This window comes from Typha angustifolia, chromosome 12 (assembly GCF_048772165.1).
Source record: "Typha angustifolia cultivar Huaian chromosome 12, ASM4877216v1, whole genome shotgun sequence".
NCBI lineage: Eukaryota > Viridiplantae > Streptophyta > Magnoliopsida > Poales > Typhaceae > Typha > Typha angustifolia.
This window is the reverse complement of record NC_133250.1, coordinates 8538400-8553425: the sequence shown is the minus strand read 5'-3', so window position 1 is coordinate 8553425 and position 15026 is coordinate 8538400. Positions and strand designations below refer to the sequence as shown.

General features: G+C 36.7%; 2 protein-coding genes across 2 annotated transcripts; both read right to left on the bottom strand.

Annotated features, from left to right (window-relative positions):
• Positions 1 to 1413: 1413 nt before the first annotated feature.
• On the bottom strand, positions 1414 to 3369 carry LOC140772062 (probable L-type lectin-domain containing receptor kinase S.7). The gene has a single exon (XM_073113948.1). It carries the CDS (start codon positions 3367 to 3369, stop codon positions 1414 to 1416), a length of 1956 nt encoding a protein of 651 aa, XP_072970049.1.
• Positions 3370 to 4032: 663 nt separating this feature from the next.
• Positions 4033 to 14762, bottom strand: LOC140771938 (protein ACTIVITY OF BC1 COMPLEX KINASE 7, chloroplastic). Its single transcript, XM_073113784.1, has 18 exons — positions 14604 to 14762; positions 13370 to 13995; positions 12245 to 12388; positions 11632 to 11757; positions 11007 to 11094; positions 10485 to 10578; positions 9157 to 9250; positions 8958 to 9012; positions 8615 to 8706; positions 7898 to 8068; positions 7304 to 7360; positions 7096 to 7179; positions 6923 to 7007; positions 6010 to 6071; positions 5423 to 5497; positions 5214 to 5318; positions 4497 to 4638; positions 4033 to 4398 (listed from the first exon to the last, which is right to left on the bottom strand). Exons 2-18 carry the CDS (start codon positions 13964 to 13966, stop codon positions 4325 to 4327), a joined length of 2145 nt encoding a protein of 714 aa, XP_072969885.1. The 5' UTR covers positions 13967 to 13995; positions 14604 to 14762; the 3' UTR covers positions 4033 to 4324.
• Between the last annotated feature and the right edge of the window lie 264 nt (positions 14763 to 15026).

Genomic DNA, 15026 nt, shown 5'->3' with positions numbered 1-15026 from the left:
GGTTTGGAGAATGTCTCGATTACGTTTAGTTAGAAGCAACAGTTCGGTGACGCACATAACTTGAAGTCCAAACTAGGACAGCTTTCTATATTAGCTAAAACTTGGTGAAACTTAAGTGTCTCTGTATCTAGCTTCCAGACTCTTAAATGATTAAAAAAAATTCTAAGATATTAAGACACATCGATCAATTTGTGAGTCTATATTGATATGGAGCTCAAAATTTGTAAAAACAAAGTCAATAATTTAATAATGCCCATGATCTAATGCTAATCCGAATAGCACTCACCAAGTTAAAAGGTCATATGTTACAAGTATTCTTGAATTTGAATCCAAAAAACTGTCTATTTAATTTCAGCACTTACACAATATATTTAATTATTAGAAAGTAGAGTTTGCTAAAGTATCTCATTTTAGTAAATTAACTTTTTCTTTAAGAAAAAAAAAGTCAAAAAAAAAAATAAAGCTATTTTTTATAGGTAAGGAAGCCGTTTCTTTAGTTTATATTTTTGAATCAAACATTAAAAATGAATAAATTCTTAAAATACACCATCCACTGTGCAAGTTAGAAATCTTTTGGGCCCAGTAGACTTTATCAGTAGGTACAGGTGGGAGTAGTTTTAGGCATTAATTGTATTTATTAGTCTTACCTGTCCTGAGACAGAATCCAAGACAGTATCTTTTTTCCATTTTGTATTGAACAAGATCAAATTATGCTGCTCTAGCTCAAGACTAATGTGCTGAGGATAAAGAACTAGTTTGAGAAAGACCTTCTCTAACTTGGTACTGAGAGGGACAATCCAATATAGATTCTCTTACATGATCCTTCTGAATCTAATATGGATCAATATTTTTGCTGTTGAATTGTTGATAGACATATCAATCTTAGAGCAAGTTTCCCTTTTTACATCTAATCAATCATAACTATGTAATAGTACCATCAGTTCAAGGAATTTCTATGCACTAGATTGCCAACTATTCTGTCAGCGTTATATACAAAATTAAAGATTTAGGAAAAAATTTCATTTATGTTCCCTGTAACTGTAAGTAACAATACCTCAAGCAAAATCTAAAGTTATTCAGGACATATATTGCAGCATTTATGCATCATTTGTTTAAGGAACACCAATGATCCAGCATTGTCATTTTACAAGAAGACAGTGCCCTTAAACGTCAGAGATCTATAGTTTCACCTATTGGACTTAAAAAAGAAAATTAATGTTAACCACTAATTTGGACCAAAAATAGAGCTTCAACTGTAATAACCAGGGGATGTACAAAGATTCAGAGATATATATATAGAGAAAAGATGAGAGAGGTATTTAGGATAAGAAACAATATAATCACAAGCCAAATATACAAGTTGCTTTACAAAACTAAGGAGTTGTACATATTTCACAATCAATTTTCAGTTAATTAAAACTGATTAGATGCTGCGCTGTTATGGTGGCCATCAGAGACAATCTCCTCAAGAGAAATGGGAATAGTAGAATTGAAAGTGAGAAGTGGCTTTGTTCTAGGAACAGCCAATGGCTCTGCCTTGCATTCAAGTATCTGAACAATTCTTCTCATGTCAGGCCTCTCAGCTGCGCCTGGATTCACGCAGCTCAATCCCATGAGCAACAGCCTCATCATTTGATCCCTATCAAACTCTCCATTCAGCCTTGGATCCACAGCTTCGGCAAGCTTATCCTCTGAATACAAGTTCCATACCCAATCAGCCAAATTCGCATTCTTTGAGCTTTCGCCACCTTTGGTATTTATTGACCTCCTTCCGGTGCAAATTTCTAGCACCACTATTCCATAACTGAATACATCAGATTTCTCGGTTGCTTTTCCATAATGGAGATACTCAGGAGCAAGGTATCCGACTGTCCCTGCCGGCAAGGTTGATTTGGGGCTCTCATTGTGCTCCATCGACCTTGCAAGACCGAAATCGCCTAATTTTGGATTGAACTCAGCATCCAGCATTATGTTGCTGCTCTTGATGTCTCTATGGATCACCTTTTGCTCACATCCCTGATGCAAGTAGTGCAGCACAGAGGCGATGCCGGTCACTATATTATACCTCTGAGTCCAGTCTAACACCGGCCATGCCCTCGAATCAGGACAAGGGTAAAGGACCTTATCGAGACTACCGTTGGGCATGAACTCGTACACAAGCAATAACTCATTCTTCTCAGTGCACCATCCTTGGAGCTGGACTAGATTCTGATGCTTCAGATCAGCGATTATGGAAAGCTCCGCGATGAACTCGCTCTTGCTTTCCTGTGACTTCGACCGCTTGACCGCATAACTGATGCCTGCTTCGGGATAAACCGCTTTGTACACCACGCCAAACCCTCCTCTTCCGATAATCCTAGAGCTGTGAAATCCTTTAGTTGCTGAGAAAAGTTCTTGGTAACGAAATTGCCTCGGGCCTTTTGTTATATCAGCTTTAAAGCTCTCTTTATCAGCTCTGATCTTCATTCTTCTCTTAATGGACATACATACAAACACTACGAAGACAACAGAAACTGCAGCAGGACCGACCACACCAAAGCCTATGATAAGCTTCTTGCGAGAATTCCTCGCAGGAGTCGAACTTGATTTTGCAGAAATCAATCTCCGAAAGCTATCAGACACGGTGTGAGGCGCCCGACGAGAGAGATCAAGACTTGGGAGCCCAGAAGTTCGAAAGCTCCAGCTTTCAATCATTATGGCCTCGGCGCTCCCCCTTGGCGGAGTGGAGAAGCCCACAAACATATACTCCTCGAAATGCCTCCCAAGGTCGAATCTTGTGGAAAGAACCGGCCTTTCCGGCTTCAAGCTGGAGTAACCCATAGAAACATTCAAAGACTGATCTCTGGTCTCGTACTCGATCCACGCCATGATCAAATTCCCGCTCCTGAGCTCAATTCCATGGGGATCAAGATCCTCCTTAATCAAGGATTTCGCTCCACCGACATCCAAGCCGATGCGGTTCACGCGGGCGTCAAACTCCAGGGCGATGATTGAGAAGTTCTTGGTCGAACCAAAGAGGCCGAGGTAGGCGGCCGGGGTGGATAACGTCTCGGCATCGTGGGAGAGGAAGAATGCCAGGCCGTCGGCGAAGGAATTAGAAGCTGGGCCAGGGCCGGGGATTGAGAAGGAGAAGGCGGTGGAGAAGGAGGCCGAAAGACCGGTTCTTTGGTCGGAGAACTGGATGGGAACGGAGAAGACGGCGGCCCCGGCGGAGAGGAAGAGGGAGCCGCCGCGGAGGAAGGAGGAGGGGCCGAGGAGGGTGAGGTTGCGGAGGGAGAAGGAGGGGAAGTCGAAGAAGATGTTCTTGGAGGAGATTGGCAGTGGGAGGAGGAGAAGGAAGAGGAGGAGAGAGATCGGAGAGGAATCCATTGAGGTGACGAGATTGGAAAGAAGAGGAGATGTAAATAAATAATAGTGAGGGAAAGAGAGGGAAAGGATCAAGAAAGGTGACGTTTTTGCCGGGTTTCGAGAGGCATTTAAAAGAGGTGAAATGGCGGGAAGCATTCGAACTCCAACGGTCGATAGATTTGCAACTCAAGTTCCAGCCACGGAATTCTCCTCCTAAAAAAAGCTTTCTGAATTGAATAAAGATTTTATTTTATTTTTGACTTTTTCCTTGTATGAGGTTCCTACATGCATATATATATATATATATATATATACACGATAATTATATTTTCTCATACCTTTAGTTAAAATTTTAGTAACTTGATGGACAATGATATAAATACCCTTAATTGAAAGTTCTAATAGTTACACTAAAGGGTATCCATGTAAAACACACAAGTTTTTAAAGAGTCTCCATGCGAAAAACCAAAGTGTTTCCAGAAATATATACTTATATTGTGTTTTTTAATAGTTACATAAATAGAGTTTCAAATAGTTAGGTTTAAAGGGTATCCATGTGAAAGAAGAAAAATTAAGGGGTGTTTCATGTTTCTTTTGTGGATATATATATATATATATAAGAGACTTTAGAAGGGTATACAAGCAAAATGCCTAGGAGATGATCTTCTGATCTTGGACATAGTATTAATTACTATGCAGCCCACTTTACAGGGCAAAAGAATAGAATACAATTAATCCACTGTACTGAGTACATATCAATTTACATTTGTTTACATTACTGTGTACAGGGATAAGTATCACCCCTTCTGCTTTCATGGTCCTAACAAACCGAGAAACAGTGCTATAAATAAAAATAAAATGATCTTTCTTTTTTCTTTTTGTCTTTTTTGTTTCTGTGGCTCCTTTTACATATGAAATTCCATTGGACCGAAATGCTAGAATTAGTTACATGAACTCAAATAATTGTAGCTTGTAATTAGATCATCTTCTCAAACTTGTCCAGCTTTTTCACTCTTTGCATTGATCTTATCACCAGTGTCAAGAAAATGCCTGCAATTTTTGGTTGAGTGCAATAGTCAAACCAAAGGGAGAAAAAAGAATCGGTTTAGAGTAAGACTATTATAAATGCTAGATAACCGGACACTTACCGGCACCGATGAAGGAGCCATTTGCAATAGATTGGTTTCCTTGGCTGTTCAATGTAACTCCAACATTAAAGAGGGTTCCACTCAAAGCTGTATAGATAGTTGCCATCTGGAGTATAGAGGCTTTCCTTGCAGCTCTTTCAGACTGATAAGGAGTCAATTACTCAGTACACGATTTCCAACAGAAAAATTATCACAAGAAAAAGATGTACGCTAAGAGTATCTATAAAAATGAAATTTGGACCTCTAGTTGTAAGTTGTACAACTTTCTGGTAAATATTTTCAGGGATTTTATGCCAGAAAAAATGAAGATTTTCATAATATGCATGAATAGGCAATGGTTTCTTTTAATATAGCCGGAAGTAATCAGATTCAGGATCTCCTTGTTGGAGACAACATGGTCATAGCCTTTTGTGGAGGTCCCAAAGCGTAGCAATTTGATCATTCTGAAAAGATATACCCACTCTCCTATTTAGTGTGTTATGAGTAAGAATTAACTCCTTTTAAGAGCTTTTGCAATTTTGTTTATATAGCAATATAGCATTAGAATAAAGTCATAAACACTATGTATATAGAAAAATGTGCTTTTTGTTCCATGGCTATTCTTTCTTGTCATTCTATGAGTCGCGAAAGGGGTAAGCACATGTTTCTTGGAAAGTTTCCATGATCAATCTCTACAATGATTAAAAACTATATGAACTCATGGAAAAATTGTTATACCTCGAGAACTCTGACACGGAGTTTTAGATCTCCTGACTCAAGTTGTTTCACAAAGTCTTCTATTCTCTGTATTTTGTAGGGCATTGAGATAGTATAATCTCTAGCCTGCAATAAATAAATATTAGCAAACTTGCACTGAAAAAAATTCTACATACTATTTCTAAAGCAAACTACTACAAAGTTTTGAACCAGAAGAAACAAGGCCTTACATCATTAGCTTGCCTTCTTATTTCCTTAACAAGTTCTACACCACCACGGCGCTGCTGTTTTATGTCCAGAAGTTCCTGAAGTTCATCAATCATTCAAATAAGACTTCCGTTCGTACTCAAGGGGATTCTTTTTCTATTTTAACACACTTCATTTGCAAATTCTTCACTAAAAAAGAACTAGCGACAGAAAGCACAAGTGTGAAGTGGTCGAAAGTATAAAAAGCTACAATATCTAGTTGAAATGGAAGAGATACAAATTAGCATGCAAGTTCGAAGAAGCAATTTGCAATTATTAATTCTAAAAGCGATGAAGAACTATGGAAGAAGATAACAAGACCCGAGTCAAAAATCAAAGTAGAATGGTAAACAAGGAGTACCCACTCTGTGATACTACAGAAAAGAGATCATGGCAACCCAAGAGAAAATGGAAGCAAAGTTTCAAGCAAGATCAAGCAACAATACCCACCCTCATCCCACCCCACAAGAAGGGAAACCAAGAAAAGAAGTCAGGAAAAGAGTTCATACTTCATATTACTGTTGTAATTTGACAGAAAATATGAAAATGGAGTAAAAATTTAGGTCTCAACCTGTGCATATGGTGCAGCAACTTTAACAAATGAAAATTCTGGATCTAATGTGTAGCCAATGCCTGCAAGTAGAAAATCATATTAGAAGCATAGTTAGTTCAGACTTCCAATCTTAATAAAATCCTCAATCCTTACAATGGACAAAAACAGCATAGAACAACAGGGGAATCATTAAAATTAACTCTACGGCAAAATTAACGATAGCATCTACATCATCTTTTACCGAACATGCCACAGATAATTCAGCTGTGGAATACTTGCCTCATACCCATTCTCAAGAACTTTCATGATACAAAGTATGAGAATTTGAGCTTATCCAGATGTTCAGTTTACCATATAATAAGGTGGCAATACCTCTGTTAACATCTAAATAAGTGGACTCGCCTGCATGTCGCATTAAACATTTTCTTACATGGGATTTTGACTTAATTCAGTATAGGCAACAGGTAAAACAAGCACCATAAATCATCTTCTTACTTTCCGATTCCTTGTTTGGTTGTTCCTCAAATTTTTTTCTCTGATTATCTTTCTAACTACATTGTAGTATGCCGAGAAGATCTAACTAAGTCATTAGATTCTAAGAAGTCACGAAAAATATAGCAGATCTTTGAACATTTGATCTGTGTAGCAACAAAGACAGACGAAACAAAGAAAATAAAGTGCATATCACTAGTAGATACTAAAATTTGCATATCTGAAAATGAATGTGAGAATTTTTCACCACTTGTGATATTTATAACTCTCATAAACAATGTGAAAAATGTAGAACTGCATCTTTCATAAGTTAATTTGCAATGATTTCACTAATGAGCCATAAGTTTTGTAGGATAGGTCAAAAATAATAATATGAAGCTCAAGAATAGGGAGAATAAGGCAGAGATAATGATCCATTGTTAAAGTTACTAGAGTTAACCTTCAAGGGTTGAAAATGCCCTTAGGACAAAAGTAAATGTGGATGGAAAGCGGAATGGCTGATCTTGTGCTATTGCAAACAAATCCTGAAAGAGGTTGAAATATCAGCTATAAAGAAATATCATTAAACAGTGATGTCATAAATACTATAATTTATCTCAATTCGCAATCAACCTCCCCAATTGCAGAAAAAGTCTGTTGCTGATCTGGTGTCTGGTTCAGAAGATTATCTAAGAAAAACTGTATAGACCTCCTTACCTACCATTAGAGATGTAATAAATCATGTTATGCCAACCATCAAAAGATTGAGACACATAATGATGCATGTCTCTAAAAATATCAGGTCCATAAAAAGAGAAAATATCAAGCAGGTTCCACAAACCGGTGACAGGTCTCCTGTAGGTTGGAGAGCTTCAAGATCAATGAGACATCTCAGAACCTGCATAAATAGCTTTCTCAGAATAATGGTTGAATGAAGCAAAGATTGATAAAAATCACCATTTGTAGGTTCAATGTGGAGTTGTGGACTATATGGAGGAGTTAAAAAAATTATCAAAAAGGAATCCAGAGAAGTATTGGATATCTTGACTACTGCTTCTAACACCGTGCTGATATAATATATTCTCGTTAGTCTTGAACCTTAGCAATTTTCTCAGCAACACAATTCCTAGCAGAGTTAGGTTGCTACTACTTAAGTCATTGATTTACTTTCATAAAAACTAATTTTATGACTCCCCATCTCGTTTAGAAGGAAGAAGTGATCTTATTTCATCTATGAACTAGTATGACGATTTTCTACTAATATATCAGCACCCCAGAAATCTATACAACAGAAGAAAAACGCTGCAAAGTGTCGATGCAATGTTAATAAATCCCATGGAAAGTGTGCTTTATGGACAATGATGTTTTAAAAGCTCCAGTTGGATAACAAGAGTCACCTCAGATGTACAAGATCCTACACATAAAAATAAGATACCTTATTTGCATCCTTCTCATACACAGCATAGAACAAATCAAGCAATCTCTCTCGCGTGAACGATTTAATTTCACCCATCATCCCAAAATCGTAGTAGATAAGCGAGCCATCTTTATCTACAGCAAGATTGCCTGGATGAGGATCAGCATGGAAGAAGCCGGTTTTCAAAATCTGAATTTACAGCAACTGAAGCATGTTAGAGAAACAAATCGGCATGTGATGTATACAGTACTTGCTATTGACTACAAATACAGCAGCATTATGGAAATAATACTTTTACTGCAGTACTGCAGCATCATGGAAAAAATCTTTTTTCAATCGTTACAGACTAAACACTGATAAACTAATGCAAACATTACTAAACCACCAATTTCAGTGTACAATTTCTATAAATTTAAAGAGAACTGTGATGTTTGAAAGGTTTCCTTGAGGATCTTCAGTAGTTCAGTCTAATCTTATGGTGGAAAGAGCCACAAGTGTATTACCATGAACATTAAAAAGAACAACAAAAGCAAGAATTTCAGTCTAATCTTATGACAGAAAATGCCTCCAGTTTTTGTTTTTACTATGACTTTGAAATTATTACAACAGGACCTACTTAGAGACAAAGGAACTGGCACCAAAATAGTGGACCATTAGCACATAACTAGCCTACTAAAGTGAAGCCGAAACTAGTCATAATTTACAAAATAAACTAAAAATGAGCAAATAACTTACCTGAATCAAGTAAGATTCTATAGCACGTGATGCAATAAGAGATCGACTATAGCCCTGTGCATCTATCTGGTTCAGGCTATTTATTTTAATACCTGCGCAAAATGAAACAAAATGAGTAGCAGAAGTCTACAGTTAAAACCACAACTTGTCTGCTTAACTGATAATGAATATCTTATGTTGTTCTTAATCAGAGGAAACAGTATCTAATGAGATAAGTGCGTTCTTTCCTATCTCCCATCCAGCTATATGTGTCTGTGTTGTGTGCGTGTATATGTTTTTTCTGTGTTTGTGTCTTTAAATAAAAAATCCCTCAGGCAAACACCGTTTTAGAAGCAACACTTACCAGGTGCATACTCCAGTGTTAATACTTTTTGAGAAGTGTAATCCCAAACAACAAGCTACAAAAGAAATTTTATGAATCAGATCTACATAACAATATAAATGATGAGTCAATTCTCAGTAAAATAATTAAAAAGTAAATGCTCCCCAAAGTGGAAATGGGAGAAAGCAAACAACTGAACATGGCAGTTCCAGAAACCTACCGGTACGCGGACCCACTTTATGTTTCTAAAATCCCGACGAAATTTGTCTGCATTCTTTCCTTCATTAATGTAATCAATCTCTTGATATAGAATCCTGAGACCAAGAAAATTGCAAGGATAAACACATTTATGGGATTCAAAATAAATAGTTAATTTAAAGATCAACATAAGATCATGACTAATCATTTCCATCAACATAAATGATGAAACAAATAAAGCCTGGAAGCTCAAAACAATATTGATCTTTACCGAGAAAATTTATATTTATACTAAACTAAGACAGGTAAGGAACAGAACTACCAAACAGCTTTCTCATGAAATTTAACGAAAGTCTATACATATTTAAGTACCTTAATGTTGATGACCATTGAACAGCCACTAACATATAAGCTACTTGAGAGTTAGAGAATAACAACACCTTAAAATTTCATTTCTAATTTGCATTTCGTTTGTAAATCAATTTATATAAATCTTATCTTAAAATAACAGAGCAAACAAAAGAAAATTAATATGAAGAAAATCGGAATGTTTTATTGATCTTCAATTGTGCCTAAGTGGTATAGAAATGTTATTCTCATGTATCTAAGAAAAGGTGTCAATAGTTAATATGAGAGTTTGCCAAAATGCCACCAAGCTTCCAGAGCTCCACAATTCCAAACAGCAATTTTACTTACTATTGACAGTTTGCCAAAATTCCATGTGCAGAACTCTAAACTTAATAAGAAAAAATTCGTGCAACCAGGTTACACTAACTCTAAATTTAGGGAGGTACTACATGTAGACCAAGTTCAGATAACAAGTCAAATTATCAATCGAGATCACGCTGATGCAAACATCACTGATAGGACTTGGTGGCATGTGTATCAACGTAGGAGGCGCTGACATTTGATGATCTCCCCCTGTAGGGATCTAGTTCTAATTGAGGGTCTATGTCATTATATTTATTATGTGATATTTATTATTGTTTTTTATATTTTTCATTTGTCTAAAGTGTCTTTTGCTTATTCTCATTGTAAAGATTATATATATACTTATTGTGCTATCTTTTGAGGTTAATGAAGATTTTGATCTGCTCTCCTTTGTAACATTGGAGTAAAATCATTGTTAAGGGTGAAAGTGTGAAACCTCATTCCTATTCTCTCTTATTGTTTACTCTTCCACCTCATTTTCTCCGCCACATCGTTTTGCATCACGTAACATTCTTGTGGCATTCATTAATCATCATAAAGAAACAAGGCCACAGAGAATTCTTCGAAAATGTGATTAGACATTTATTTATCAAGAAGTTACATATAGAAGACTACACAGAACCACTAAAACATACTTACTTGGAACATTCATCGTATATCCCGATCCAATCCCTTGAAGGACCTCCAAATGTCTCACTTCTCTGAAAATATTCAGCTACTAATTTTAAATTCCCTGAGGAAAGGAGGATAAATGTAAGTAATCAGAATAGTAGCTTCAATTGGTGTCAGAAGACAACAAGAATATCTATGCAATAATACGAGATACTTATAACTGATTATAAAATAAAGCTAAAAATTAAGCTGTTGAAGAGAGTGATTGAACTTTATAAACAGTCCACCTCATGGGTAGTCACAAGACTGAGGCCTAATATGTGGATTTTGAAGTTTAATGGATGAGTATCTTTCAGATTAGAATGATAGGAGTATTTGCATCCAAATTACAAAGTTGCTACTTTGCTACAATGTTAATGACCAGTTACACCAAATAGCTACCGGGAAATGGTCACCTTCACATATTACACTCTAAAACTATAATGAAAACTTACAGTTTTTCATTATATATTGAAAGATTGCTATAGGAAGAGATTATAAATCTCTTACTTAGATCAATGTCAAAAAGTTTTTTGAGTCCTGGCCTCTGGACTTTTACAGCAACTTTCTCTCCATTATGAAGAACAGCTCGATGTACCTGAAATAAAATAATAGTATAAGCATATAAGAAATAAGATAAATCTTAAGTAAAGAGCATTGCAGTGATTACGTCGACACTTTGCTATTCTTAAGATAAGTTATTAAGCACAAATAAGAAGGTAAAAGCCTAACACCTTGAGAAAGTAAGGAGCAAAAGGGAAGAAACAAAACCAACATAGACTCATAGAGAAAAGAGATTATCTAAAGGTGACTAGGACCTTGCAATGGCACTTCAAAATTTTAAGCAAAAACTAGTTTATTCAACCAAATGGCGAATTAAAGCCAGAATACTATCTTACCAGAACACCAAAGAAACTACATGCATACTGATAAGGCTTCATATCTCATTTTTAGTGTAAATAACTACAATTATGTGAGCATTTGTAACAAAAAGAGAAGACTCTAAATATTCTTCAAGTTCTTAAAACATTTGGTGCAAATAGTGAGCACTCTACTGGACAGCCGTGAGGAGAAAGAATAAACTGCACTGATGTTACAACATAGGAGATATAAAAGAAGACTGTGAAACAAGCACCTGACCAAGACTAGCTGCAGCTATTGGTCGCTCCTCAAATTCCTTGAATAGAACTTCAATTGGACAACCCAATTCGTTTTGTATGAAAGTTCTTGCCTTTTCTGGCGAAAATGCAGGTACTCTGTCCTGCAGATAGGCAAAATTTAAGTCATTAGAATATAAATAAGATCTCATTATTAGATATATGGAGTTCTCCAGATGCTCCTTTTATGATTCCACTGTTGCAGATCCCCAAATAGTGACAGAATATGCATGTATTCCATCAGAAATTTAGAATGAAGATGATGCTAATGTGGATATATGAAGAATTTAAAAAGTAAATATGTAAAAGAATCAATCATACATAATAATTTCTGATGAAGTGAGCTGGATCTGTACCTTTTATCAGAAACTTGCAAGAGAAAAATAGGCACACAAAAATGCATAGAAGACTCATAAATGAATACTAATTGCCCATACAAACTTTGCTATGGCTAACTGATAGTAATGCTAAATCAGTGAAGGAATTTACATAAGATGTCATATAAAATGGAAGGTGGTGACACCACCACAAGCAAGATATGACACAAGACAGAAAAGAGGAAATATCTAAGAAAACCAGACAAGTAGATACCTGCAACTTTGCAAGCTCATCCACAAACTCTCTAGGAAATAAATCAGCTCTTGTTGAAGATAACTGCCCTAGCTTTATGAAAGTTGGTCCAAGTTGTAGTACTTGTTCTCTCAACCATGCAGCAGTTTTCTGCCTTCTGATTTTCTGTGTAATGAGGAGTACAAGTCAATAGCCAACAATGAGCAAATAAGGATAAATTTTCTATTAAAAATCAGGATATGTAACCTAACATTAGTAGTTAGATTTCAACCATGTGAACAGATTTGTACTCTTGCACTTCCCCCTTGCACTGGACCTTCCAAGTCCAAGAGAACTACTACACATGCTCCTTGTGTTCGTGAGGATATCTTGCCAATTCTAAGGTGCACTTGTCTATATGAAAGCTAGCTCAATAGGATTACAGATTGCTCCTTTTTGAATCTAATGGAAATTTTAAAGGTCTGCATGCTGACAATAAATCATAATAATTGACATTTTTCCACCTACTGAACAGTCAAGGAGCCCCTCATAGGTTGGAATCATGATGCCCCACTTCATTCTGATGATGCATGACATGCATCAAACAGCTTAGAGGGGTGATGAAAAATCCTATAACAGGAGGTTCTTCAATGTACTATATATAATACAGGCCACAGTGACAAGAAGAGTAATGATGATAGCAAGTTCTTGACAGTGGATTTGGATGATAGTGATGATGAAAGCAGTGGTAATGGTGGGAGAGATGGTGCTGGCGATAACTTTTTGAGCATGGATCCGAATAACAATGATGAGTTTTCGCCTGTGAATTAGTCTTTATCATGGCAGCACTACGTACAAACCAAGCAGTTAGCACAGTAGAGATATGTTGTGATAAGAGTGTTACCGCTGGGAATGTACAGCATGAAGTAAAAGTAAGACCAGTTGAAAAATTAATCAGATTGTAGTTAAAAATTTAAATATAAAAAGTAGTAGGTAGTATTCGAAGATCAACAAATTGTTTTTAGGTAGTGATGTGGTTAGCATCAGTCAGGAACTAATATAAGAGTCACCTTCCTAAACCCACTTGAGATGATTTCAAGATCTTTAAAACCACAATGTATCAAAGAGAGAAAAGAATAAGGACAAATTGCAAGTCATTAAACTTACCTGTTTCTCCTCAGTTAACCCACCGATATATGCCCATTTTGCATTATCAAATAGAACTCGAAGGCGTAAAGAGAGCACAAAGGACCAGATGTCTATAGTTCTTTGCCACCCATTATAATTGTCTTTAGCCCAACTGAAACCTTCATCCGAGGGCAAAACTTTTAAGTCATCTGAGAGTGGCATCTCCTTACGTGTTGTTCCCTTTTGAGGTTTAACCAGAGCTGATGTACCATCCCTTTTGGCCAAACTAGCTCCATTAACAACTACTTTTGCACCGTTTATGGTCTTGGCACCGTTTATGGTCTTTGACCTTACTTGGGCAGTTCCCTTGCTTCTAATTAATTTCTTTGTCGGAACCATTTTGGCTGCACTTCCGTTAGTACCATATTTCTCTGATTCTACTGGGCGCGGGCGCACTTCTGCTAGGAACTTTGGAAATTTCTTAGCTGCTGAGGACTCCTTCACCAATATTTCCGACTTTGTAAATTTTAAATTGGAGACGGACCCAGAAAAGCTTAAATCATCTAAAACTCGTCCCTGCTGAGAAGGCTCATAGAAACAGCGGTAGCGGCTATTTGAAGCGAGTATCGCTGCCATTTAAGAACAGAAGCCCTTGGCCAAAGAACCTATAGTTGTATCACCACCAAGATGTAAGCAACTACAAAACCTCTTTAAAGTTGATCAAATTAAACAACAACTAGTCATAAACTCATGATTATTCAAAATCAAATAAGAACCACACAATAACTCCATTTTCTTGCAAAGACCTTTTAGAATATACCAGCACCTATGTGACTTCTGTAACCTAACGCGGTAACCTAACACGACGGGTTCAGAAATAGCTGGATTTAATAGAGTTGCTTTAGCAAACAAAACGGCAGCAATTCACAGGATCGGATTGACATATGTCAAGCTGATTGCTGAAAATATGTTTAGGAATTTAACTATCAATAGTATGCTTCATAGCACAGAAGGAAAAGAAGAAGAAGAAGAGATTATTTCAAACATGTAAAAGATACAAAACGACCCATTTCATGAGGTTAATAATTTACAGTTCCAAATTAAGAAATTTCGTCCTGGATTCAAAACACGACCCCAAAAAAGACAAACTTTTCCTCCCCATCCAATCCTAAATCCTCTAATCTCTCATACCCAGATCTGAAAACTCCACAAAAAGCAAGAAAAACCAAGCATTGGATAGTGACACAAGGAGAAGACGGATGCAACCAATCACCTCCGGGCTTCTGAAGACCACACCAAACCCAATGGGGTGTTCTCCAAATATCCGCAGAAGTACGGGGCAGGGGAGCCGTGAACGATTGGAGTTGAGAGAAGCTCGAGTGATCGTTGAAGTGTAGCAGTTGAGGAAAGAGTAATATATATACATATAAACGTGTGTGGATTAAAAATAATAATAATAAGAGGAAAAATAAACAAAGAAAAGGAGAGATTGTTGTGGAGCGAGAAGAGAAAAGAGTGTGGGGTTTAGAAACCCACTCGTCCGCTAAACGACGCCTTTTGAGAGAAACGGTGAATTCAACGGCCACCTCATGTTCCAAGGAATCTGATCATCTCCAACCCCGGATGTACGAATTTTCTAAAGAGAAACTAATCCTCTCTCATTCTATAAATTGCTATAGGGTTAAATGCATCATAC

Excerpts from the sequence above, each read along its gene's own strand:
- LOC140772062 (XM_073113948.1), bottom strand. The coding sequence starts at position 3,369 with ATGGATTCCTCTCCGATCTCTCTCCTCCTCTTCCTTCTCCTCCTCCCA.
- LOC140771938 (XM_073113784.1), bottom strand. The coding sequence starts at position 13,966 with ATGGCAGCGATACTCGCTTCAAATAGCCGCTACCGCTGTTTCTATGAG. Across the intron at positions 4,639-5,213 it reads TCCGTGTCAGAGTTCTCGAG|TCTGAAAGAGCTGCAAGGAA; the intron begins GTATAACAATTT and ends ACTCCTTATCAG. Across the intron at positions 4,399-4,496 it reads TGGCTCCTTCATCGGTGCCG|GCATTTTCTTGACACTGGTG; the intron begins GTAAGTGTCCGG and ends CAAAAATTGCAG.